General features: G+C 40.5%; 1 protein-coding gene across 1 annotated transcript in view; it reads right to left on the bottom strand.

Moving 5' to 3' along the window:
- Positions 1-26,690, bottom strand: part of INO80 (INO80 complex subunit) — a 139,923-nt gene that overhangs the window by 15,467 nt on the left and 97,766 nt on the right. Inside the window, exons 26-29 of the mRNA XM_003121588.5 lie at positions 24,357-24,582; positions 19,848-19,975; positions 8,652-8,746; positions 1,572-1,644 (exon numbers count right to left, since the gene is read on the bottom strand). Of these exons, the coding sequence (XP_003121636.1) occupies positions 1,572-1,644; positions 8,652-8,746; positions 19,848-19,975; positions 24,357-24,582 (522 nt within the window). The remainder of the gene's footprint in view (positions 1-1,571; positions 1,645-8,651; positions 8,747-19,847; positions 19,976-24,356; positions 24,583-26,690) is intronic.

Here is a 26,690-nt window from a genome sequence, read left to right as displayed (position 1 = left end):
AGACTGGAGTTTAAAAGATTAGCCTGGACAAAGTGATGAATCCTGTACTCACATTAAGAGTATGACTAACTTGGACAGTACACTTGATAAGCAGAGGAGAGAACCAAGGGGAAAAGACAAAGGCAAGTTTCTGACATGGCACCAAGTGAACTACCATGTTGGAGAACCTACAAGAGCAACACCTACCACCAATGTCAACCTTGTCTTAAGATGATTGAGACTGATGATGTGCACAGTAGATACAGCATCACCCAGTCATCCCTCCAGCAGTTCTCAGGCCCTGGAACCCTGCCCCAACCTGGTTAACTGATGGAAGAGGTTAGGATGCCGAGGAAGGAATAGCTGAGTCCTATGACTGACATTCTACTTGGTGATTATAGAATCTGTTTTTCATTCATAGACACAGCCTGGAAGTGGAACCAGGGGAACATGGGATCTGGTTCCAGCTCTATTGTGAATTTATTCAAGCCTCTTCACCTTTGTACTTCATTCAATTCTCCATGACTCTCCAGAGTTTGCATGCACCTCATATTTGTAGGGATTTTGATGCTCTGTATTTTACAAAGGCGCACCAAAATGAGCACATTAAATGACATTTTTTGAGTCTTACCTTACACAAAACAATTTCCCATTTATTCATTTTTATGTCTCAAGGTTACTGAAATTGTTATTAAATATATTTGAACCCTAGGAATAATTCTGTAATACAAAAGGAATACTCTTTTCTTTTCCCTTTCAGATGCTGAAGTATTCCTCCAAGGAGACTGAGTATGAAAGGATAGATAATTTGATGGAAAATATTCTTATTTTTTAAACGGATCAATTTTATTGCTCTCCAACCACCTTCTGAAGTTCAGAATACAAAAACATGTATTTTTCCTATGATGGAATAATGCATAAGAGTAATAAAACAATCCTTTTTGATTTGTTCAATTATAATTCCTAAACAAACAAATATGGTTGGCTGAATTGACTGATTTTTTCTGTTTTTCCTGGTCTTTTTGCCTTTTCTAGGGCCGCTCCGGAGGCATATGGAGGTTCCCAGGCTAGGGGTCCAATTGGAGATGTAGCTGCCGGCCTACACCAGAGCCACAGCAACACAGAATCCGAGCCGCATCTGCAACCTACACCACAGCTCAGGGCAATGCCGGATCCTTAACCCACTGAGCAAGGGCAGGGACCGAACCCGCAACCTCATGGTTCCTAGTCGGATTCGTTAACCACTGAGCCACGATGGGAACTCCTGAATTGACTGATTTTTTTTTTTTTCTCAGTCTGTTTATTCACTGACATATTCCAAGTGTTTAGAAGAATATTAGACACATAGTAGGCATTTACTAAGCATTAATGAATGACTGTATGTAAGAAACTTATTCCATGGGAATGGAGAAAAATTCCAAAAGGAAAGCTAAAATGTTCCAGTTCTAGGCAAAGTACAATGCTATCTTTTAACATAACAAGAGGCAAAGAAACAGCTTGGTGACACAAAATAAAAGGTAATACAACTGAACAACATTATTTACAGTAGGAAAACTGCATATTCAGTGCATTTTTGTGCTCTCATTACTTACTGTATCTGCAGCAGTCAGATTGATACCCAGTCCTCCAGCTCTCGTACTTAGCAGGAACACAAAAATGTCATTCCTGCAGAAGAGGGAGGGATATTTTAAAAGGAAAAACTGAAATGGGAAAGTGACATGTGGCAACAGAGAGGGATCTCTGGATACAGAACAGTGTCTAAGGCCTAGAAAGAGTTCTGGTGGTTACCCAGACCTGGTCCATGTTTCTCTGACACACTGTACAAAGGTGCCCTGCTGCTAAAATCAAACTATGGCAGTCGTCTTCCAATTTGCAGATAAACTTTTGCTGCCTACTAATACTGACTCATAGGCAGTGTAATTTTAAACATCTGGCAAACATGTTTAAACAAAAATATGCGACGGAAGTAGACAAATCTCTATGTAAGCCATGTTTTTAGCAAGTCAAACCATCCCTTGTTTCTAAAGATGGGACAAATATGTCAGTATTTCTTGATATTTTCCCCAAGAATCATGACTTCCAATCATCTGAGAACTAGTGCTTATAACTCTAAAGCACTCAATCTCATATGAAGAAAGTCCCAGAAAAATGGTCTGAGGTCAGGTTTAAGACCCCGGTTATGGGAGTTCCCACTGCGGCTGAGCAGGTTAAGAACCCAACATAGTGTCTATGAGGATGCAGGTTCAATCCCTGGCCTTGCTCAGTGGGTTAAGGATCCAACATTGCTGCAAGCTGTGGCACAGGCTGCAGATGAGGCTCAGATCCAGTATTGGCCGTGGCTGTAGTGTAGGCCAGCAGCTGCAGCTCTGATTCGACCCCTAGCCCAGGAACTTCCACATGCCATGGGTGTGGCCATTAAAAAACAAACAAACAAACAAACAAACTCAGGTTACGACTTTTAAGTATTAAGCTGAATTTAGCTAGGATCAATCCATGAAGACAGGCTGGAACTGAAGAACTTTTTGATGAATGCCAAAATAGCCCATAACAGAAATGATAAGATAAGGTTTCCTCAATTTCCCTCTACATCCTACCTCCTTTTGAAGAAACCTAGAATTACATATAAGTCAGTAGGGGTCAATCATTCAGGTAGCAAACATTTACTGAATATCTTCTAGGAACAAGGCCCATGCCAGCTCACAAAGAGCAGACTCTGATTGTAAGATTTATCTATGTGCGCGCGCGCGCGCGCGCACACACACACACACACACACACACACACACACACACACACACAACTAGGGGGCTCAGTCTGAAGCCAGTTCTTGCAGATAGCATAAATACATTTTAAGATTATCTTGCATTTTCATGTTCCTGCCACTTGAGGTTATCTTCCAGAATATTCTAAGGGAAAGGAATTGCATTACACTGGTGAACAAACTTTAGAGTCCTCTAAATCAAGCTACTGAACCACAGTAGCTTTTCTTTATGACTATAATAATAAAACTGGAAATTCACTGACATGGTGTTATTCAAATTGCAGGTCACATCCACCATTGGTAATGAAATCAGATTTGGTCATGAAGTCAGTTTGGTGGGTCTGGACCACATAAAGAAATAAATGAGGAGTTTCCGTCGTGGCACAGCGGAAATGAATCCGAGCAGGAACCATGAGGTTGTAGGTTCAATCCCTGGCCTTGCTCGGTTTGTTAAGGATCTGGCGTTGCTGTGGCTGTGGTGTAGGCCAGCAGCTGTAGCTCCTATTAGACCCCTAGCCTGGGAATCTCCATATGCCGCAGGTGCGGCCCTAAAAAGGACAAAAAGACAAAAAATTAATTAATTAATTAATTAAAGAAAAAAGAAAATAGATTAGAAAATTTTATAATACATTACAGGTCATATAAGGATAAATTATTTTGTTATTTCAGATATGGTATATATGTACTAAATCCCAATGTAAAATGAATTTTATTCTGTGGGTTCCAGTTTAAAAAAAAAAAAAAGAATCTCACTGACATCAGGATGCTCTTATCCCATGATGCTGTTCTTCCTTGCTAAAGTCACTTGACTACTGAAGGTCTGTTTCCCAAGCTATAAAATGAGGGTGCTCTGAATATAACTGAAGTGACTAACTGATGACATATCAATGGCAAACATGAATACCAATAAAGGAACTATTCTGAAATAAGTATCCTGGTTAATCACTAAGCTGGGTAGGTTCTAGGAGAAATCTGTCCATTATTTGGATTCAACTAAACACAACTTTCCTAAAGGCAAACATGGATAACAGATCATGTTTGGAGGTCTCTTGCAGGGCATAACTCCAAAAATTCTGTACTCTCATGAGAGTTCTGCTTGTTTATCCTTGAATTTTATCATAAAGTTCAATATTTCATAATTGTATTTATAAGATTTCATCTTTCATGGCTAAATCATAAAGGGCAAACCAAAAAGCTAAAAGGCATCTGCCAGTTTACAAATTTCCCATAGATATGGGATGATGTAAATGGAAGTGTGACACCTCACAGCCCATAGGAGAATATTTAACCACAATAAGGCTTCAAATAAAAATTGATAGAGCTCTCCAGGGCCATACTAATCTCTATAGAATAATCCTTCCCACTGTGGCCTTAAGAAGATTGCTCAAGGAGTTCCTGCTGTGGTACAGCAGGTTAAGGATCCAGCATTGCTGTAGCTATGGCATAGGTTGCAGCTGCAGCTCGGATTCCATCCCTGGACTGAGAACTTTCATATGCCACAGGTGCAGCCAAAAAAAAAAAGAGAGAGAAAAAGAAGAGTGCCTAGTCCCATACATTTCTTTCTCCTGTTCTGGTGTGTACAGAGGCAGGGACTCCTCTCCAACAGTTGTCTAAGAGCTGATGGAGTCATCCAATGGCTAGGACTTCTTGTTAGTGTGGGGATGGAGGAAGAGGGATGGGATCCAGAGGGAGAGAGATGGCAGTTGGGATCCATAATAATAGAAAGAGTAGAGGCAGAACTACGGGCTATTTCCATAGTCTGGATAGACAGAGAGTTAAGTCTCCAGATGTGGTAATCACTCACAAATAGGGACTATATACAGAAAAAACACCAGAGAAAGGAATTGAGGTAAAAATGACTTAGTAGCAAAACTTAGAAAACGCAACAGTGGAAAATGCTTTTGGGGGGATATTAACTATGTATTGAGAAGATGCCTATTAATGATGAGGCAGATGGTAAGTAGCAAATGTCTGGCTGCATTTAGTGTAATTTTATCATTCTATAATAGAAAAATAAGGATTATGGGAACCTTGGGTTATTAAAATCAAAGAAATTAGTGTCTATCCTATATTACACTGTTGGATCATTTGTAAACAAAAAACATCTAAACTGAACTGCTGAATGGTTGCTTTCTACTTAATGAATCTAATATTAACAATGAGAATTAATGTCTTAGGGGCTGATCGAAAGGAAGAAAACAGAATCCCAGAGGGCAATATGATGGTTTGGGTGCCCTCTAGAGGGTTAAAAAGGAATCTCAACTCAGGGTCTGTTGAGCCTTAGAGACCAGGCATCAAAGGAGGTCTGTGAAGGAGTCTATGAAATCATATAGCAAAGCCACGTCTAGGTCTCGCACCTTTTTTTTTTTGGTCTTTTGTCTTTTTAGGGCCTCACTGGTGGCATATGGAGTTTCCCAGGCTAGGGGTTGAATCGGAGCTACAGCTGCTGGCCTACACCACAGCCACAGCAATGCAGGATCCAAGCCATGCCTGCAACCTACACTACAGCTCATGGCAATGCTGGATCCTTAACCCACTGAATGAGGCCAGGGATCAGACCTGCAACCTCATGGTTACCAGTTGGGTTTGTTAACCACTGAGCCACGATGGGAACTCCTAGGTCTCACTCTTACTTTTCTTTAGTAAATGGTCCCTGAGGTTACTCTGCATCAAAATACACAGATAGTCCTGGGCACATAGCTGATTGCAGTAAAGACTAGCTGAAATGACTAAGAGATCCAGAATGAAAGAAGACACTGGAGCTTTATATGTTTACCAAGAAATTATCCACATTACACTCACTTTTTCACATGTTTCCCAAAGGGTCACCCCAAGTAATCAGATAATCAGATAATGTCATAGGGTAGGAGGAAGGGAAACAAAGGCCAAGGCATCCCAGAGCAAAGACCTTGTGAATGGCTTCTAGGATCACGCACTGGTCACATGTTCTGAATGCTGCCCAGTCAGGACATCCTGGCCAAATAGTCTTTAGTCTCAGTCAGACTCTTTCCTGGAAGGATCCCTCATAAATAAATCTTGTATGAAGGGAATGTAAATGGCTTTTTATAGGAGTTCTTGTTTACTCTGGCTGACCTTTGAGCCACACAGCTTTCCAGTTGAAACTACAGTTTTTTTCCTTTTGATGTCTTTTCATTAATAATAATGAAAATATTTGGCAAGGCATGCTTTTTTGTTTTCAAAAACACCTGTTTTTTTCTTTTTTTTTCTCCCCCTTCTATATTGGCCTACTACAGCCACTCAGATTTCTAAGTTGAGAACCTTCCTTCTATTTGGAGGGGTCTGCCTGACAAGCTTCTGATCAGCACAGGGACAGTTAAGATTCCATACATAAGAAGGAGATTATTTCCTAGTCATAATCCTATCTCTAATCATCTACCTCACATTGTAGGAAGGGAAGGACACTTTAGTCTGTTTTTCTGTTTTGCCTACTATGCAGGTGTTAAAATGATGGTTCCTCAAATACTGAATCTAAATAAAACTCTTCGCTCCTTAATACTCAAGTTGTAGGTAAGGTTACTCAGGAAAGCTTAAAACAAGTTATTTACTAAGTAGATCTAGTAAAATTTAATGGTGAAAATACCCTTCTTTTAAAGTGAAGATTTTCAAAACTAATGCACGCTACCGGGATTGCCCAAGTAAATGCTTCACATGTTAAATAAGAGATTTTAGAAGTAATAAGTTAGATATATCTAGTGATTTTTTTCCTACCAAAAAGTCGCTGTAAAATATACTGAGCCCTGGAACTCACAGTCCAGTTTTCTAGGAGTTGGTTCAGATAGAAGAAAAGTTGTAGCTCTGCAACTCAAAAGCCCAAGTTATTAGGAGTCAACATATGACAGCTCTGGGTGGAATCTAAATCAGAACTTTCTACAAAGCAATCTGTGAATATGCAGTCTTAAATATTCATACTCCTTCACCCAATAAACTCTCTTGTTTTAATCTATATTAAGAAAATGATCCAAAAAGATGACAAAGCTTTATAAACAAAGATACTCAACATTTTGACAACATAAAAAGTGGTATATCTAGTGTAATGGAATACCGGTCATTAAAAATATGATGACAAAGACTTTTTAAATAGTATGTGAAAATATTTATGATATACTCTTATGTGGAAGAAATGAGGACACAATCATTACCTACAATATGGTACCAACATACAAATATAACTATATAACACATTGAAAACTAGAGGGATATACGAAAATATTAACAGTGATGGGACTATGGATGATTTTTACTTTCCTTACCAAGTATTTCTCAAATTTTCCTCAATAGGCATTATAATATATAAAGGTCCCAACTGTTACTGGAAAAAAAAATATCTTTGCTATAAATGAGATAATCAAATGCAAATTATCAAACCTATTAGTGGTGGAAAAAACCCTCAAACCGTAGTAAGTAAGACGTATTACTTAATGGCTTTTCTTCCAACATACAACTCATGCCATCCCACACCAATGTGCCCCAATCACTGACGCACTGGAATGCTTGGAGAAAATATAGGCACCCTGTGGAAAACATAAAGTCTATAGATATTGTGTATAAGATTCTTGTCAGTTTGATCTTTGAGGGTTAGACCAAGTAAGGTCATAGTGAAACATGTTTCATCTGATTTCAAAATCAAGAAATGAAAACAATCAGCTGGCAAGGTTGCTATATGGAGTGCTAGGAGGTACTACTATGCTTATACATGTCTCAAATAATCAATTTAAGAATCAGCCAAAAGCTTCTGTTAGGTGAGCAGGAAGGTTAGGCCATTCACAAGTTGCTCCAAGGTAACGAACTAAAGTAGGTACAAAATAGCTCTTCTCTTCCATTGTTGGTTAAACAGGCTCTTGAATTCAGAAGTAATTTCGACTTAAGTTATTGGTCTAAGTATATACTGTAAACCAAAACAAAGGATAATGCAATAGCAAAAATTCTCAGAGGGCATTTTATGTTTAACAATGGACTGTTTTATGCTAAATTGTTTTATATCTGGAGTAAACCATGCTTTAAAACAGAAATAAAACAAAAACTGTAACCTAAATACAAGTGCTTAATTTTCTTCCCAAGAATTCAAAAGTTAAGTATTAACACACTACACAATTAAAGGCCAAAAATTCAGAATTGTTCTGACTTGCAGACATTAAGATCTACTCTATTCCTCAGTTATCTCCAAGCCTAAGGAAAATAAAGGGTGGAGTTCAGCAGAGCTGTCACTAGTGGAGTTTGGCTTTCTCCTTGAAGAGAGCAGTAACCAGACTCTGTATATTATAATGAGAACCTGCACTTAGGATAATTATGGCTCTGCAGGCCATCAGCATCCAGCAGGCAGTATCTGAAACTTCAAAGGCTCATTATCAGGTGGGACAAGTACTGTAATTGAGAGCTGCCAGCTGAATGGATTGCACACTATCATCATTTGTCACACTGTACTGTACTACTACAAGGCTAAAAGGAAAGCAGGAAAAAGGAAGGTTATTTTTCTTTAAACTTACTCAAAATGAAACAGGTAAGCAAAAACAAAATGAAAATCAACTGTAGGTCAATACACAGAGATAGGCACATTTAACATTTAGGAATATGGCCTTTTTTTTTCTATATACATATTATTCACAAAAGAAGGATCCTGGTTGTTAATCAGAAATCATTTCTTTTATTGACCAAAGAAACAGTCACTGATTTGGTAGAAAGGCTATTTCAAACACAAAAATTACCAACTATTCATCTCTCTTACAGATACACAGATCCAAACCACTATAAGCAGAACTAGTTACCTCTTAAAATGGCAGGAACTATGTAGCATGATTGCTTAACAATCTGAGATGTGTTGGTATTTCTTTTAAACTCACCTTCTCAATCAGAGGAAAATCAAGTGACGATTTTTGTAATACCAATTAACATTACCTGTTCTGAAAATCAGCAACCATGTCCCGCCTCTCTGAGATCTTGGATGAGCCATCAAGCCTCATGTAGGTATGCTTCCTGTAAACCATATATTCCTGCCAGAGTAAAAAGATATATAAATAAGTCTGATGCAAATTACTGCATTCTAATTCCCATAAGCATTACCCATCTTATCCATAGTGGGGGAACCTCTCCAGAATGAGGAGAAAGCAATCTCAAAAGTACAGGAATTTTATTTATTTTTTTTCTCTTGTCTTTCAAGGGGTGCGCCTGCAGCACACGGAAGTTTCCAGGCTAGGGGTCAAATTGGACCTGTAGCTGCCAGCCTACACCACAGCCACAGCCACTCCAGATCTGAACCACGTCTGAAACCTACACCACGGCTCAAGGCAACACCGGATCCCTAACCCTCTGAGGGAGGGCAGGGATCAAACCTGGGTCCTCATGGATATTAGTTGGGTTCGTTACTGCTGACCCGCGGCAGGAACCCGATTCCCCCCCTTTTTTCTCTCCAATCATACAGATTACACTTCAAAAAGTCTACTTGTGGAGGGACTATTATAAAAAGCTAAAACAGCTGCCTATTTATAAAAGACATGTAACTTTTTTTTTCCAGTTCAAAAAAAAAACCTTTTTCCTATTGAAAAAGACAAATCATTTCTGCACTTGAGAGATGTCTGTTAATTAGTTTTCTGTGGTCATATATTCTTTTTTTGAAATGTTCTCATGATGTAGCTCTTATACTTGGCTGGGTACTTCAGCACACAGGCTGTTAACAGCTTGGGATGGCTGGTGAAGTGTATATGGCAGACTTTTCTTAGAGCAAGTTAAGTGCCAAAACCCCGGAGGTCTCTAATTAGGGTACCTGTGAGGTGAAGCTGGTTGACAAAGGAGACAAGCCCACTGAGGCACATACCTTCATTGTGTTCTATTACATAGATAGATAGGGGTTTTTTTCCCCCCTATTTCTTTCTTTCTGCCTCCAGGTGGTTCTTTCAGGGCTTTGCTAATCAAAGTGGGGCAGAAAACATTCAGTCAAAATGAGCTTCACATTTAGTGGTATAGCCCTATAAATGGACTGGGTTAATGGCACAGAGTAGGGAGTGTTTTGGATAAGAAGGAATTCAGGGAGTTCCTGTCGTGGCTCAGCAAAAACAAATCTGACTAGGAACCACGAGGTTGTGGGTTTGATTCTTGGCCTTGATCAGTGGGTTAAAGATCTGCCATTGCCGTGAGCTGTGGTGTAGGTCGCAGATGCTGCTAGGATCTGGCGTAGCTCTGGCTCTGGTGTAGGCTGGCAGCTACAGCTCCGTCCAATTTGACCCCTAGCCTGGCAACCTCCATATGCTGCAGATGCAGCCCTAAAAAGCAAAAAAAAAAATAAATAAATAAAAAAAAGGAATTCAGGAAAAAAGATGAAAAAATGACAGCATGTGATGTTCTCTGGGTTGCTAACCCAATCAGAAGATGTTGTCATCCAGAACAACAAAATACCTAGATTATGGAGAGACAGCCCACAGATTTGAACTGTAACCAAAAGGTGAGCTTCCTGAGTGGGCAACCAGAACTTCTAACTCAGTGAGAGCACTGATGAGTGAATCTTCTTGTAGATCTTGTTCACATCATTTATATATCAAGGTCAGAACAACATGAGAGATATTAATCCTAGACCATAATCAAACCAACACTGATTACAGACAGCCTGTTACTGAGGCAACGGAAGTGAACCTTTCCCATTTGCTGCTTTAAGCCTTTGCTTTCCCACCCAGGGGAATAGTGGGATTTCAGAAGGCTTAGATGAATTTAGATCCTATTTCAGTAAATAGCTTCAAAACAAGTAAATGGACATGTAAAAAGCAGTTAAGAACAGAAAAGAGGAATAGCTATATCCTTACTACAGGAAAACATCTAAACGATAAAGACTGAGCTAAAAAAGCAATTCCGTATTTCTTTCACTCACAAATTCTGGCCACACCAAAGCTATCCTAGACGTCTCTCTAAAACTTTATGCTGTTCATGAAAAGATAGTTAATCAAACATTCATCCGGAAAGAAAAGCCTTATTTTTCCCATTGTTAATTTCAAGAATTGTGCCCACTTCCATTCTTAGTTTTCCTGGGATCCTAAAAACATCTAACGATTTAATATAAAATTCAATTCTATTTCATTAAAATAAAAAGATAAATTCTATCAACAGATGATTTTAGAAGTTCCTTTGTGGCACAGTGGGTTAAGGATCTGATGTTGCTGCAGCTGTGGTGTAGGCCACAACTATGGCACAGATTTAATCCCTGGTCCAGGAACTTTCACATGCTGTAGGTGTGGCCAAATAAATAAATAAATAAGTTAAAAAAAGATTTGATAGGAGTTCCTGTCGTGGCTCAGCGGTAACCTGACTAGTATCCATTAGGACTCGGGTTCCATTCCTGGCCTTGCTCAGTGGGTTAAGGATCTGTCGTTGCTGTGAGCTGTGGTGCAGGCCGGCAGCTACAGCTCAGGTTCGACCCCCTAGCCTGGGAACTTCCATATGCTGCAGATGTAGCCCTAAAAAGACAAAAGAAAAAAAAAAAAAAAAGATTTGATAGTACTCACAGCACTTTTGAAAATTTAGTTTAAAAATACGTTTTAAAAAACCTATGCCCTATGCCCACTTAATCTCTATATCAAAAGGTTTTCTAAAATCCATCTTAAGAGCCTTGCTTAATATATTCTTCTCAAAGCCAGGAAGAAGCTAAGAGATTAGTTTTTTTTTTGCTGTTTTTAGGGCCCCACCTGTGGCTTATGGAAGTTCCCAGGATAGGGGTCAAGTCAGAGCTGTAGCTGCTGGCCTACGTCACAGCCACAGCCATGCCAGATCTGGACCATATCTGTGACTTACACTGCAGCTCACGGCAACTCTGGATCCTCAATGAGTGAGGCTAGGTATCTAACCCACATCCTCATGGATCCTAGTTGGGTTCATTTCCGCTGAGCCACAGTGGGAATTTCCAAGATGGTTAATTAGTAACTATTTGCTGAGTTTTGCAGTTAAATATCTTTTAAAGATGGTACAGCATTCCCATTCAGCCCACAACCCTCTGTAATTCACTCCCACGCCTGAAGACCACTGCTGGATGACTTTACTACATTTTGTAGGAACTGTGTCAGGCTCAGCACTCCTGTGCATTACGAAGGGCTTATGGGACAGAAAGGCCAACCATTACCCAGTTCTTCCTTACACTTGGCACTCTGTAGAAACCAAAGGCATCTCTCACCCAAATCTTACTTGGGGCATTTAGGAAAGGATCAGAAAATGATCCATCAGTATGATTAAATTTCTTGAAGCCCTGTAAAGGAAGAATTCCTTTTGCTCCACTTAAAGAAGTAAAGAGAGGAGTTCCCATCATGGCTCAGCGGTTAACGAACCTGACTAGTATCCACGAGGACAAAGGTTCGATCCCTGGCCTTACTCAGTGGGTTAAGGTGCTGGCATTGCTGTGAGCTGTGGTGTAGGCTGCAGACATGGCTTGGATCCCTCGTTGCTGTGGCTGTGGTTTAGGCCGGCAGCTACAGCTCTGATTACCACCCCTAGCCTGGGAACACCTAGCAGGTACAACCCTAAAAAGACACACACACACACACACACACACACACACACACACACACACACACACAAAGAAGTAAAGAGAAAAGAGAAACCAAATGTAGATCTTCTTCCTCTCTCAGAAGTCTCAAATTTTAGCATCTTCCTTTAACTAAACAAAAATGAAGATCAGTACTCTTATGTATATCAATAATCACTAACCAAAGTAAACTCTAAAGTTGCTTGAACAAAACAAAATAAAAATTACAGATTTTAACCTTTAGGAAGGCTTGAGACCTGTATAGTTCTAGTAGATACAATTTTTATTTATTTAAAAAAATTAATTATGTAATGTATTTTTTGGCCGTGCCCACGGCATGTGGAAGTTCCTGGGCCAGGAACTGAACCCGCACCACAGCAGCAACCCAAGCTGCAACAGTGACAATGCTGGATCCTTAACACACTGAGCCACCAAGGAATTCCTAGTAGATACCATTTTTAAAAATTACTGAAGAAGCCAAAGGAGTTATGGACAAGATGTACTCTTGGCATTTAAGTAGTGATTTTCAACTGGGATTAAAATTCCTGGGTCCCATCCCAGGAATTCTGTCTCTGTAGGTCTGGGTTAGGGTCTGGACTCATTTATTTTTAAAAGCTCCAAAGATGAGCAATAGACACCCTATACATGCAGCTGGAACAACGACTACAGACAGAAGGTAGGGCAGTGTCCCTTAAAATCATGCTATCTCAGCATGGCCCTCAGATGGGCAACACACGAAGTTTGTTAGAAATGCAGAACTGGGAGTTCCTGTCATGGCGCAGTGGTTAACGAATCCAACTAGGAACCATGAGGTTGTGGGTTCGGTCCCTGCCCTTGCTCAGTGGGTTAACGATCTGGCGTTGCCGTGAGCTGTGGTGTAGGTCGCAGACGTGTCTCGGATCCTGCGTTGCTGTGGCTCTGGCGTATGCTGGCGGCTACAGCTCCGATTCGACCCCTAGCCTGAGAACCTCCATATGCCGCAGGAGCGGCCCAAGAAATAGCAAAAAGACAAAAAAAAAAAAAAAAAAAAAAAAAGAAATGCAGAACTGAAGGACACACTCCAGTGAGTCAAAATTTGCATTTAACAGGTGTGACTTGTAAGGATTTACACTGTTGTAGAACATACCTTTATGTTATTTTTAAAGCACTGGAACACTTTTTTTTAAGAAAAATCTTAAATGGAACCCCCTTTAATAGAAAATAGATTAAAAAAGCACTACTACTCCAGTTAATGAAGAAGGGTAGGGAGTCCAGGGCCCCACCTGTTTAATGTCTACTCCTAGGTGTCCTGTCCTGTACCCAACCTTATCAGTTTCAAAACCAATGTCTTAGAATACATTCTGGGAAAAAAAGTCAGTTCTGGAACACATTCTTAAGTCCTACTCTTTAAGCAATAGCATGCAAACATAACTCCAAACAGTTTCAGCAAATGCCTCTCAATCTTTTAAAGTACACTAAATAAAAGTAAAAGGTCAGACACCCAGTGACAAAGGGACTAAGTTCATTTCGAAGTAGTAGAGATAATGATGATAGCTGGCATTTACTAAACATGTACTAAGTGACAATCACTATTCTGTGTATTTTACCTGGTTTTGCTTATCTAATCCTCACTACAGCCTTTCAGGTGGATGTTATTATTGTCATTCCCGTTTTACATATGTTAAGTAAGGTCTCTAAAGTGACAAAGGCAGTAGATAATGGAGCTAGAAGGGAACTCAAGTAGATTGGATCTAGAGCCTTTGGCTTAATCCCTCCACCTACTATTCCCTTATAGAACAGAAGCTCACCACCACTAGCAGAAAAAAGGGGAAGGGAGAAGTCCCTTAAGATTCTTCATACATTATAACCATAACCCCCAACCATCATCAGCACAAAGAAAGAGTTAACTGGGCACTTGAAAAAATAAAGGTAAATGTTTACATATCCCTAACACAAACCTTCTATTCTGAGATTTCTTTTCTATTTCAAAAGTGGCCTTTGATGTTCATTTCAACCCAATTTCACTCTCACAAAACAATTCTAAGACTCAGTATGATCCACAAACCTGTAGACCTAGTGTAATTTTATTTTCCTGGACATGCCCCTTTCCATATTTGGGATATATCACCAGCAAAAAGTAAGGTTACTCTCAATGTCTATTACAATCTCTCTTTTGTCCAAGCAAATTGTACCAAGTGAGTGAAATATGACAGTTATCCTTCCCCTTATTTAATAGAGAGCCCTTTGGAACAAGACCAGACCTAATCACGAGGCATTCATGGACCACCACAATCCGCCTTCACCCTACTTATGTTATTCCCTTTTCTCTTACACCATATTTTCCAGTTACACTAAATTATCCCCCCACCCCCAGCCCCCATGTCTCATGCCTTCCTACCTCTCTTTTTATTTTATTTATTTATTTATTTATTTACTTTGCCTTTATGCCTTTTCTAGGGCCACTCCCTCGGCATACGGAGGTTCCCAGGCTCGGGGTCAAATCGGAGCCATAGCCACTAGCCTACGCCAGAGCCACAGCAACGAGGGATCCAAGCCAAGTCTGCAACTTATACCACTGCTCACAGCAACGCCGGATCCTTAACCCACTGAGCAAGGCCAGGGATTGAACCCACAACCTCATGATTCCTAGTGGGATTCGTTAACCACTGCGCCACGACGGGAACTCCCGTCTTTTTACATCTGGCTTCCTTACTCTGGAAATGCTCTTCTTCCTGATGTTTGAAATTCTATTTAAATTCAGTTAGGTCACTGTGAAGCCTTCCCCTAGTGACTCAGCAATAAACGTATTCCTCTTGCTATCATCAGTTCTATTTATGCTTTATTTTTGGCATTAGTATCAGGGTACACTTGACAGTTATTTGAGTGTGTGTGAAAAATAAGTATGATTACCTTTACATATAAATCCTCCACTAGATACAACCCTTGAAGTTAAAGATGACATATAACTGATATTTACCTCTGTATAACACAATGCCTTGCTCACAGGTGGCATGAAAAAGAAATGAACTAAACAGAATAAATAGTGTGGCTGTAAGGTGACACACTTCCTTCTATCGTTCCTAATATCTAATGAAAATGCTAATTAACGGTGACCCCAGTTTGCTTCTCATTCCATGGAGCAGTTTTAAAATACCTAGCTTTAATGTATGTTCGGAATCATAGCTCCCAAAAGTTATTTGTAGTTCTAAGAAAAGCCAGCCCATAAATGATAGAATGTCTGCTCAGAATGAATCCTTCCCCAGTGAGGTACTTGCTGACTAGGCAAGTTACACAACCCCATGTCTCAAATATCATCATTAGCTATGGATTATCTGAATTTGATTCGTGTTGCATTATTTTCATATGCTGGTGCAGTTCAAGATTTGTCTGAATTTCAGTACTTAACAATCATACCACATACAGCACCAGCTGGCTGACCCTTTCCAAGTATTTTTGTATTGCACAGAAAATACCGAGGCTTATTTCTTTCAACTAGACTCAGCTGCTTGATGCATCAGGAATGAATCTCAAATGAGACGACCCAGAGATAATTAAACCATCTGTAGTGAGTTAAAAGTTCTTTGCAACTACTAGACTATAGGATGGAGGGGCAGTGTCCCAAACTAGGGTAAAATGGTAGAGTGGAAAAAGTTTTGTCTAACATCTAGCTGGATGCCACCATCCCAACTGTACAGAGGCTATGTCTGAGTCCACAGTACTCCCATCAGCCAAGACCCTACAGGTGACTCAGTAAATAAAGAAACTGATACATAACATTCAGTGGACCCACCATATCTCTCCTATTTATGTCCCTGACTTCTACCCTTGGCACATTAAAAATTCCTGGCCCTAGAAATTAAGTAGGCTCCTTTTAAAATCCTCTATCCAGAAACATTATTTGGATTCCTTGAGAAAAGATAAAACATTTCTGAATAGAATTCTATTTGGGAAAAGATCAGATATATTCACCAGAAATTTAAATTCAGATTTTTGCCTAAGGAGGCTATCAATCATTTTAGAAAATACTGAGCAAATACAAGCAGAACTAGTATTTTTCACAAAATGAAAACCTGGATGTGTTAAAGTGTGTGATTTTTACTATCGTTTAGTTCTTCTGAGTCCCAGAAATGGCAAACACATAGGTAAGGCTAACGCACAGAAAAAAACCCCAAAAATGCTGTTTGATAAGAGAAGGTCCACAGCTACACAACAGAGTTTCAAGAGACCAGGTGAGTTCTAACTCCTGCTCTATTGGAAAGTTTTGCTTTCCTTTTTGATATATAGGGTATAAGATACCAAGTGAAAAAGAGAATGCTGAAAACTTTTTTTTTTTTAAGGGCTGTTCCTGCAGCATATGGAAGTTCACGGGTTAGGCGTCAAATCAGAGCTGCAGCTGCTGGCCTACACCACAGCCACAGCCACAATGGATCCGAGCCACATCTGTGACCTATACTGCAGCTAGCAGCAACACTAGATCTTCAGACCCACTGAGTGAGGCCAGGGATCAAACCTTCATCCTCATGGATACCAGCTGGGTTCTTGATCTGCTGAGTCACAATGGGAATTCCCTGAAAAAATTTTTTTACTCTTAAAAAACAAACAAGCAAACAAAATCCACAACACTTTGAGAACGAAGAAGCAAGGCCAAGAGTCACGGTATTTTCTTAAAGAAAAGGTACAAGTGTACCAAAGGGAAAGCATCTATATATCTTTCTACAACATCCTTAGGTTTCATGTACTAGTTTTAAACTGGAACATGGCTCTAATAAATGTTTACAGTGAAAGCTTCCATTATAAAAATGATTGAAAAACCCACAATACTCTTTGAAAAGTAGACCTAATCTTGCACTGTCCCAAGATCCATAATACCATTTACATTTCTATAAATGATTAGTTATATACTAAACATTGTAAGCACTGTCCTTCTACACCAACAAAATACATTTTGAGGACTTAACCTCTTAGAATACAAAATGTGGTTAGTATAAACAACACTTGAAAAAATAAACCAAAGGGGAAAAAAAGAAGGAAATTTAATGTTGAAAGAAAAAGAACAGTATAGTATTAAGGAAACTAGACAACAGTTTCATTTTAGTTTTTCAGTACAAATAGTTGCAACATTTCCTGGCTTCTGCATCCTAGATGCTAAGGAATGTTAGCAGTTGTGAAATTCAGGCTTTGAATTTGCTTTTCCCTAATTCAGAATGCCCCACAGAGAGATGCAACTATATTTAGAGAAGGTTCTCAAGCTGCCCTGTTTGCAAAGCCTACCCACAAAGTCCATACCCCCTCCAAAAATCCTGCTGGATTATAGACAGATAGGAAGTGACCCTGGTGGGTAGAATTTACAGCACTCATCCTGAACAAAACTCATTATCATTATTTTGAACTACTTATCTTTATGAGTACCTAGAAATATACAATATACAGAATAAGGGACTAAAATGCAGGATTGTGTCAAATTTAACCCATCTACATTCACCTTCCAGAGCTACCTTCTATTTTGGTGGTTCACCTACTTTTTCCTATTTTTCCTTGGAACTTCTCTTTAATATGAATCAGGCTTTGGGACTCTCTAATATACTGATAAAGCCTTGGAAAAGAAAGATCATTAACTCTCTTACAAAATCCTTAGCATATTGCTTTTTCTACAATTCTTAGCAGCAAAAGAAAACAGTTCATCTATACTTCTCTGACTCTTCAGGAAAAGGCAAGTGTACTTTATCCATAAAGAGTCCCACTGAAGAAAAGTTACTCATTTTGCTTTTGGCTACTGGCATCATTTAGTTTGAACAGAACATTAATGATGTAAGCAGTCCTTTTATTTTGGATTATTGCTGGTAGGACTATTAACCATAACATGGTAACCTATAGTCACTTATAAGCATTTTTTCCATTATTTAGAAATAGATGACCTACTCACATAGAAACCAGAAAGTTTTGCCTGCTGATAGCATTCCAGGGGGTAAACACTGAATTAAACAGAATACTGAGTGATTAAATTGACCTCGGGCATAATTTGTTACGTCTCTTGCTAAAAGAAGTTGCGTAATTATTTAAAAGAGCCTAGCACCAAGTTCAGATAAATTCACTGCAGAATTTAGAGAGCCAGTATTGGCTTCTGAAGAACCTAAAATTCTTCCCCATTGCTACCTTTCATTCCTTCTGTACTGACAGAATCTCTACTCCCTTATTCCTAGGTAGGAATAATCATGTTCCAATTTCTACTTATTTAGTACCAACTAGTCCCCAGGGGTTAGAATTTAAAGCCTTAGATATGTAAACCCATGGAATAACATGAGAATATTTACACAGTACTGACATCTAGGTGCTTTAGCTTCTCAACAGGTAGCTTTCCAACTTTCTTGCACTGAAAGACCTACTCTAGTGGTCTGTGATTTATTTGTCCTCACTTTCACTCCCATTTCTATGTCCCTCAAATAATAAGCCACTACTTCAACCACAAGAAAGCAGATAAGTAACACAAAAGTAACAACAACAACAACAAAAAAAACCAAAAGCTTTCTCGCACAATAAAACAGGGTTGTATCTCTCACTATAACCCAGTAGTTATCAACTTTGGTTGCATATTAGAATGACTTTGGGAACTTTTTAAAATTTATTTTTTATTTTACTTTTTGCTTTTAAGGGCCACACCTGTGGCATATGGAGGTTCCGATGCTAGGGGTCGAATTGGAGCTGTAATTGCCAACCTACACCATAGCTCATGGCAACGCCGGATCCTTAACCCACTAAGCAAGGCCAGGGGTTGAACTCGCATCCTCATGGATACTAGTTGGGTCCTTAACCCGATGAGCCACAATGGGAACTCACCTTGAGGGCTTTTAAATATCCTAATGCCTTGGCCTCCTTCCAAACTTTTTATATAAGAATCTCTGAGGATGGAACTGGACATTAGTATTTTTTTTAAGCTCTCCCAGAGGACCACAAATACAGTCAGGAGGAGAACTACCACATTAACTTAGGTTAAATAGCTGTTCTCTGGTTTTTCACACAAATCCTGTTTTCTATATGGAATTTCAGAGGACTTTTCAAGAAATTTCTAGGCACTGATATGCTTTAAAATTAGGGCATTTCTGGAGTTCCTGTCGTGGCGCAGTGGTTAACGAATCCAACTAGGAACCATGAGGTTGCGGGTTTGGTCCCTGCCCTTGCTCAGTGGGTTAACGATCCGGCATTGCCGTGAGCTGTGGTGTAGGTTGCAGACGCGGCTTGGATCCCACGTTGCTGTGGCTCTGGTGTAGGCCGGTGGCCACGGCTCCAATTAGACCCCTAGCCTGCGAATCTCCATATGCCTTGGGAGCGGCCCAAGAAATAGCAAAAAGACAAAAAAAAAAAAAAAAAAAAAAAAAATTAGGGCATTTCTTTCCTAGTAAAAGGAAGGAAAGGAGGTGATTCTAGTTCACTGATATAAGGAAGGAGGCAAAAGTCCTTTGCACACTCTCATATCTGCTAGGAATTGCTTCTCCTCCCTTTACAGACAGTAAAATCACAAAGACAAGTTTTGAGTTCCTATAAGCAGGACTGACATTAGTCACACACTAACACAAGTTAAATATCAAGTTGTCCTAGGTCCCCAAGGCTCCTTCTCCTACCTCCAGCAGGTCTATCATCCTGGTCATCTGGGAGTAGATAAGGACCCTATGTCCTTGAGACTTGAGCCGAGTCAGCAGGACATCAAGGGCATACAGCTTCCCACTGTCAGTGATGAGGCTCTCCTTGCCTAGGGAGAAGAAAAGAGGGGAAGCGGGAAACTATTTAATTGAAGCAGCAAAATCACTCACTGCAAAGCTGTATGCAGCCAAAACTACTACAACCAGGATGCTTATCATCATGAGAGCAGGAAAGTACTCTAGGGAAGAATGCAAAATCATATCCAGTAGTGCTCTGGGAAGAAAAATCCTGAAAGAAGGATGTGTAGGTTCCCTCCCAACTGACAGTTTCCAGTCAGACAGCTGCTGCTAAGGCATCAGAAAGCTGTCCTGATTCACATTCTTATTCAAGAGATAGCAGATACATGTGGACATCTGAGAGTAATGTCTGTGCTGAAAGTGACCTGAGAAATGTGTTTTTTCTTTCTTCATCCTATCTCTAGATATCCATTTCTGCTAGTTCTGTGGCTAAATGGTTACCTCCGGAAGGCATGAGAATGCAAAGATATAAGGGCTCCTTCTTGTCTGTCTCTGGAGACACTTAAACACCAAGAAGTGAACTTAACAAAACAACAACAACAACAACAAATAAAACAACAAAAAAATCCCCAAAAAACAAAAACCAAAAAAACCCCCAAAACCAAAACTCCTTCTCTTAGATGATTTCAAATAGGTTGACTGGTAAATGTCATTAGTCATTAATAAAGACACTAGAACTTACTTAGCTTTTCAGCAAGACTGACTTGGGGTTTCTGTGAAATGGAAGCTGCTTTCACTCACTAACTTGTGCTTTCTCCTTCCTCTTCCCATTAAGGAAAAAAAAAAAAAAAAAAAGGCATTTCAGCCAGAGATCTTTAAAGAACACTTAACTCACAAATTTTCATCTTATCCATTCAGTATCATTCAACTCCCATCACATTTCAGGAAGTAGAGTTTCCTGTTTGCAGATTGGTCCATAAACATGCCCTGAACAATTGCTGCTATTAAGAGGAAGAGATGAAACTTAAGGGGCTGGGAGATGTAAGAGCACATTTGATATCAGACGCAAAGAGGGAGACGGAAAGGCTAGAGATATTACACAGACAACTAACCCCTAAAAGTAAAAAAAGAAACCATTAAGAAAAATATACCATCTACCCGTAGTTTCTGGGTTTGAACCCATAGTTTTTCCTCCAGACTATGGAAACTGACTGTTGAGAGCAATCCAAGAGTTTAACGGCCATTTCTCTGTTCTCGTCACTATCTGCCAAGTACACAATTAATTGTATAAACCGAACAAGAACGGATGTGCTGACAGCACCACAACAAATCATCAGCTACTCTGTTTTTGCTACAAAGCCACAGGTCCTGGATGTTTACTCCTCTGCACCGCAGCCTGCCTTTTCCCACCTTCGGAACGCTGCCAGGCCACATTTCTCCCTCTGCCACCCCCTCCCCTGACGCTATGGCACACACCTTTGTTCAGCCTCTTTGTTTGGTCCTGTTTAGATTTGAAATGCTCTCCTTTTTGTTGGTCTCCTACCGACACAATCAAATGACTGCAGCTGGGACAGAACCAATTGCTAAGCCCTTTTGCTGGCACCAGTCAAGGAGGCCTGTATAAATTCCCAGTCTGATCAGGCAGCAATGCTTTCATAACAACTTCAAGGGTTTCTTCTTGTCACAATTACCTTTCTCCTTTAATTGGGTTCCCTGGGGTCCTCCAATTCTGATAGCTCCTAAACATCCCCACAAAAGTACTAATCAGCATTAGACAATAAGTTGTTTTTTTTTCTTCATGAAAAGCACAGGAAGGTGAAAAAAAAAGACTCATATTTTTCAGTCACTGAGTGAGAGTGGGCAAGCTAAGCTCATCAGATTTCTGTAGCCTGCTTATCTACTCTCTCCATTTGCTCCCTCAATACAAATATTTAAGCATATACAAATCTGTCTTGTGCCTGAATTTTGAGAGGCTTCAATTCACCTCAAAATCATGATTCAATGGTTTTCACACATTCCTGCTTCCCACATCTACTTCTCTTTGCTAAGCAGAATAAACTGATGCTAGGATCAGGAAAACTCAAGAAATGAAGATGTATGTACAATTTGGGAGTTCCCACTGTAGCTCAGTGGAAACAAACCTGACTGGTATCCATGAGGATGCAGGTTCAATCCCTGGCCTCACGCAGTGGGTTAAGGATCCGGCATTGCTGTGAGCTGTGGTGCAGGTTGCAGACGCGGCTCATATCCCATGTTGCTGTGGCGTGGTGGAGGCCAGCAGCTGTAGCTCCCATTCAACACCTAGCCTGGGAATCTCCATATGCCGCAGGTGTGCCCCCTGCAGTCAAGATGTATGCACACTTAGAAGAGGAGAACTCTGATGTGCCTAAAAGCAGCAAGAAGTTGCACTAACACTGTTTTAGCTTATTATTGTGTAGGTGTGGTGGTGAAAGTGGATGGACTGGATATCTCTGGATGTCCCTAAAGGAAGTGAAGAAGATAGTGACTTCAGCAACAGCCTTAAAACACTTAAGCAGAAAAAAGAGGTTTCTTTCACTGCACACACTGGTACCTCCGGGCTGGCATCCATACACAATTTTTAAGCACTACCAAAGCTGCACTGGACAAGAGCACCACCTGTTGCTAAGCAGGGCGCAGAGCCAAGAAGAGCACAATTCCCTAGAAATCAGGCTGGTTCTGCCAAGTCAAACCTATTCCTGGCCCCTTCTTTAAAACAGAAGCTCAAAAAATGTTAACATAAACAGACCCATGCTACTTTCTTGCAATCTTTCCTACAATCTTATAGTATTTTCACTCAGATACACATTTGTAATGACCACAGTATAAGATCCTGCTCACAGACAAAATGAAGGTAGTCCATGGTAGTAAAGCTCAGCCAACAGATTAAATTATAAACAATTTCTCCTTTTTCCAATGAGAAGAGACTTTCGAAGGTATTGTACATGTTTCTCCTGGTGAAACACAGAGATGCATTCGAGGTGTGAAATCCAGGAGATTTTGGCCAGTCTCTCAAGGAATATAATGGAACTAATCCTTCCCAGGGAAAACAGAAAATGTGAAAGTATAAAGGAAAGAGAGATAAAATATAGGTTCCAGTGACCCCCTCCACCCCCACTGCCCTGCCCAGCCAGTCTACCAAGCACAATGGGGTCAGTGAGGAGCTGGTTGGTTCTCACAGTAAACAGCCAGTGAGGCTGGTGCTTTTTATCGATGCAAAAAGAACTCAGACACTTCCTGCTATTTAAACAAGGTCCATTTTTCTTTCAAAGAACAGGAAAAGCCACAAGAGATTCCCACAGCGCCAGCAATAAGCCTTCTCCCCTTGTACTGGGAACTTAGGAGTCAGAATGAAGAAGGGAGGAAGAAGAAATAAGGTTTTGTCTTGCTTCTTTCAATACCTGTGTTCATCTTCTGCCTGGGACTCTGTGGTTTCCATACCCGCTGGACTCTACTCCTCTATTCCTACTACTATTCAGGCCTGCTTTACACCTGGGCTTTCCGCTTGTTTCCCAACAACATACCTTCACTCACTGCTTTCATGTGCTCCAAGTCAGCTATGAAGCCATATAAGCATTGCTCTTAAATACATAAAACAGTCTTCCAGTTCAAAGCACACCAAAGCTACTAACAGGTTGACCCAAAGTCCCTCAACACTTAACAAAGTTAACACTAAATGGAAAAGCCAGGCCTTAAAATTTAGAATCCAGTCATCTCTTAAAGAGCAGAGCCTCTCTTTTGAATGTTTAATTCTAGTTTACTTCCATTACATGCCAATAAGATGAATACAATAAAAGTAACAGAGAATTTGGACAACTGAAATGAACACGGTAGCTTTAAGCTGCCACTTCAGTTTGCCAGCAGGTGTAAGCAAAGGACATAAGCCTATGAACGCTTGTTTGGTTTCCTTAAAAGTCGTCTCACTAAAGCAAAGATGAAAACCTGGTTTCCTTTCAAGTGTCGACCTTGACCCTAGGAGATCTGGGAATCTGCTAGCATTTTGGCACAAAACGCTGTTTTTCTTCTTGTTATCATTCAGATCTCTAGTGCTTCGTGCAGGACACTGTTTATGCTACTTAAACCAGGCTTTCTGGGAGTGACGACATTCTCATTCATCCCACTGGCAATGGCACAAGGCAACTACACTCACTTGACCTAGAGCCTTTCCTATCAAGTTTATTTTTATGCCCCCAAACCCCTACAGAGAAGTATTCTTTTCTCAGCTGTTAGCTTGTCAAAGGAGGGTATTAGGCAGAATTCTGAAAATACTTCTCTCTCCATTCAAGTTACAAATTACTTAAGCATCCTTACCTACAGTCACTAAGGGCAAAAGAGAAAATAGATACCTCAAAAATTCTGAATTCCAAATATCTGAAACCACCACATGGAGTATCTCCTTGGCTCTTCCTGTGTCAAAGCTCTGAACATACGCCAAGAGAAAGGAGGAGGACTCACCTGGAATTCTGATGAAAGACCAGCCATTCTGAGGCCTAATACTCCACAGTCCTCCAGCTGGCTCTGGGAAGAACTGAGACCGTCGATTTAGCCAGTCCACTGCTAGTTCAGGGGCCCCATTCAACAAACACTGCTTGGCTGCCAGACTCCCTCCTTCCTTCAGCACTCGCCGCTCATATTCTGCACTTCGGTCATTGCAATAAGAATCCAATGGCACTGCGGTGACCTGCAATCAAAGATTCACATGAGATGGCTCTTTCACATTTTCCATACCCACTAAGCCTTTAGGGAACTTCGACTCTGAAATAAGACCAATGTGCATAATTCTTAGGCTAGAGGTTCTAACTTCCCCACTGTGATAAACTAAGCTGTCCTTAATAACTGATTTAGTTAGCTTCTCCAGGTAAAAGGCCAATCATCGTAACATGAACCTGCAACAAATTAAAGATCCAAAGAATGCTAGAGTTTGCAGATAAACTAGGATACCAGGTCAGGAATAATTCTACCACAGATGAAATCACAGGAATAATTTTCTCTCTCTCTCTCACACACACACAATAGCTTTGCCATCTCCCTTCATCGCCAGACAGTGCTTTGGGCAAAGTTCTATTAGCCATACACAGGATGGTAAGGCGAAAATGGGAGCTGGAGATAGCCATCATTAAAGAATTAAGGAAAAAAAAAAAAAAGGAGTTCCTGTCATGGCGCAGTGGTTAACGAATCCGACTAGGAACCATGAAGTTGCAGGTTCGGTCCCTGCCCTTGCTCAGTGGGTTAACGATCCGGCGTTGCCATGAGCTGTGGTGTAGGTCGCAGACGCGGCTCGGATCCTGCGTTGCTGTGGCTCTGGCGTAGGCTGGCAGCTACAGCTCCGATTCGACCCCTAGCCTGGGAACCTCCATATGCCGCAGGAGTGGCCCAAGAAATGACAAAAAGACCAATAAATAAATAAATAAATATAAAAAAAATTAAGAGTGTCTGCCTGGTGCACCTGAAGCTTTTTTTTTTTTGCTATTTCTTTGGGCCGCTTCTGCGGTATATGGAGGTTCCCAGGCTAGGGGTCGAATTAGAGCTGTAGCTGCCGGCCTACACCAGAGCCACAGCAACTCACGATCCGAGCCGCGTCTGCAACCTACACCACAGCTAACGGCAACGCGGGATCGTTAACCCACTGAGCAAGGGCAGGGACCGAACCCGCAACCTCATGGTTCCTAGTCGGATTCGTTAACCACTGCGCCATGACGGGAACTCCCCTGGAGCTATTTTTAATGCTTCTGTGGCATAGCTCCTAAGTTTATCAACACTTCTTTTTCCTCTTCCCTGACCAGGTTGATGACTGACAAAACTAATGGAAAACAAGAGAACCTTTCACTCAGGCCATAAGCTGTGGGAAGTAGTAGGGGGCTAGGACAAGATAAAGCCAGAAAGTAATGAATTTATTTCTTGGCTAAGGCAGATCCTTTGTACAAATTCTTATCTCACCACAAGATGCAACAACAGTCATATACTGTCCCTCAATACAGAAATATAGGCTTTATCCTTCTCTAACAACCTGGGTCTATTTCCACTCTAATAAGCAGCTATTTATTCAGATAGATGTGAAATCATCTGATAAGGAGCCTGAGGTTTTTTTTTGTTGTTAAAATTTGGAGGCGTTGATTACTTGTAAGCTCAGGTTGATAAAAATGCTAAAGTCCCATTATAAGCAGCAAATTGCTCAGAAGAACCTTGGAGATAGTACCAAGAGATGGGAAGAAAGTGGATATAAGGAGCCATGGCAGAGGTATGGGAAAGATCAGAACATGAAGTACTAGCTTTACCTAGTTCTAGTATTTCTATTATTTCTTGGAAGCTAGACATTTAGGAAAAATCTATCTTGCTACTCACTTTTCTATTTTCATGCCCATCAATCTTTAGGGCAATGGTTTTCAAATTTTGTTAGGCATAAGAGTCTTCTTAGGAGCTTATCTAATGTGCATATTTTGATCAAGGCCTAGGGGAGGAGTCACGGCATTTCAGTCCAAGTCTTGAGAAATACATCTTGTGCTACATAAACAGTCAGTTAGCTGATGATGAGGCTGCAGGTGCCTCTGCTGGAAACTAGAGGATACCAAAGCCAGAGAAAGAGCATCATCTACCAAGAACCAAAGAGTATACTACTTGGCTTGCAGATGAAGCTAAAAGGAGTTTGCTAGGGAGCAGTGCCATCTATGGTCCTGATGCAAAACTACAGTGGATCATAGCAAGCTGGGCCCTAGAAGCTCCAAAACATAGACAAACTTACATAAGTCAGTTTACCCAGACAGTACTAGGAGCAGGTTTGGTAATCTCACA

This window comes from Sus scrofa, chromosome 1 (assembly GCF_000003025.6).
Source record: "Sus scrofa isolate TJ Tabasco breed Duroc chromosome 1, Sscrofa11.1, whole genome shotgun sequence".
Taxonomy (NCBI): domain Eukaryota; kingdom Metazoa; phylum Chordata; class Mammalia; order Artiodactyla; family Suidae; genus Sus; species Sus scrofa.
The sequence above is the reverse complement of the archived record's forward strand: the minus strand, read 5'-3'. Positions and strand labels throughout refer to the sequence as shown.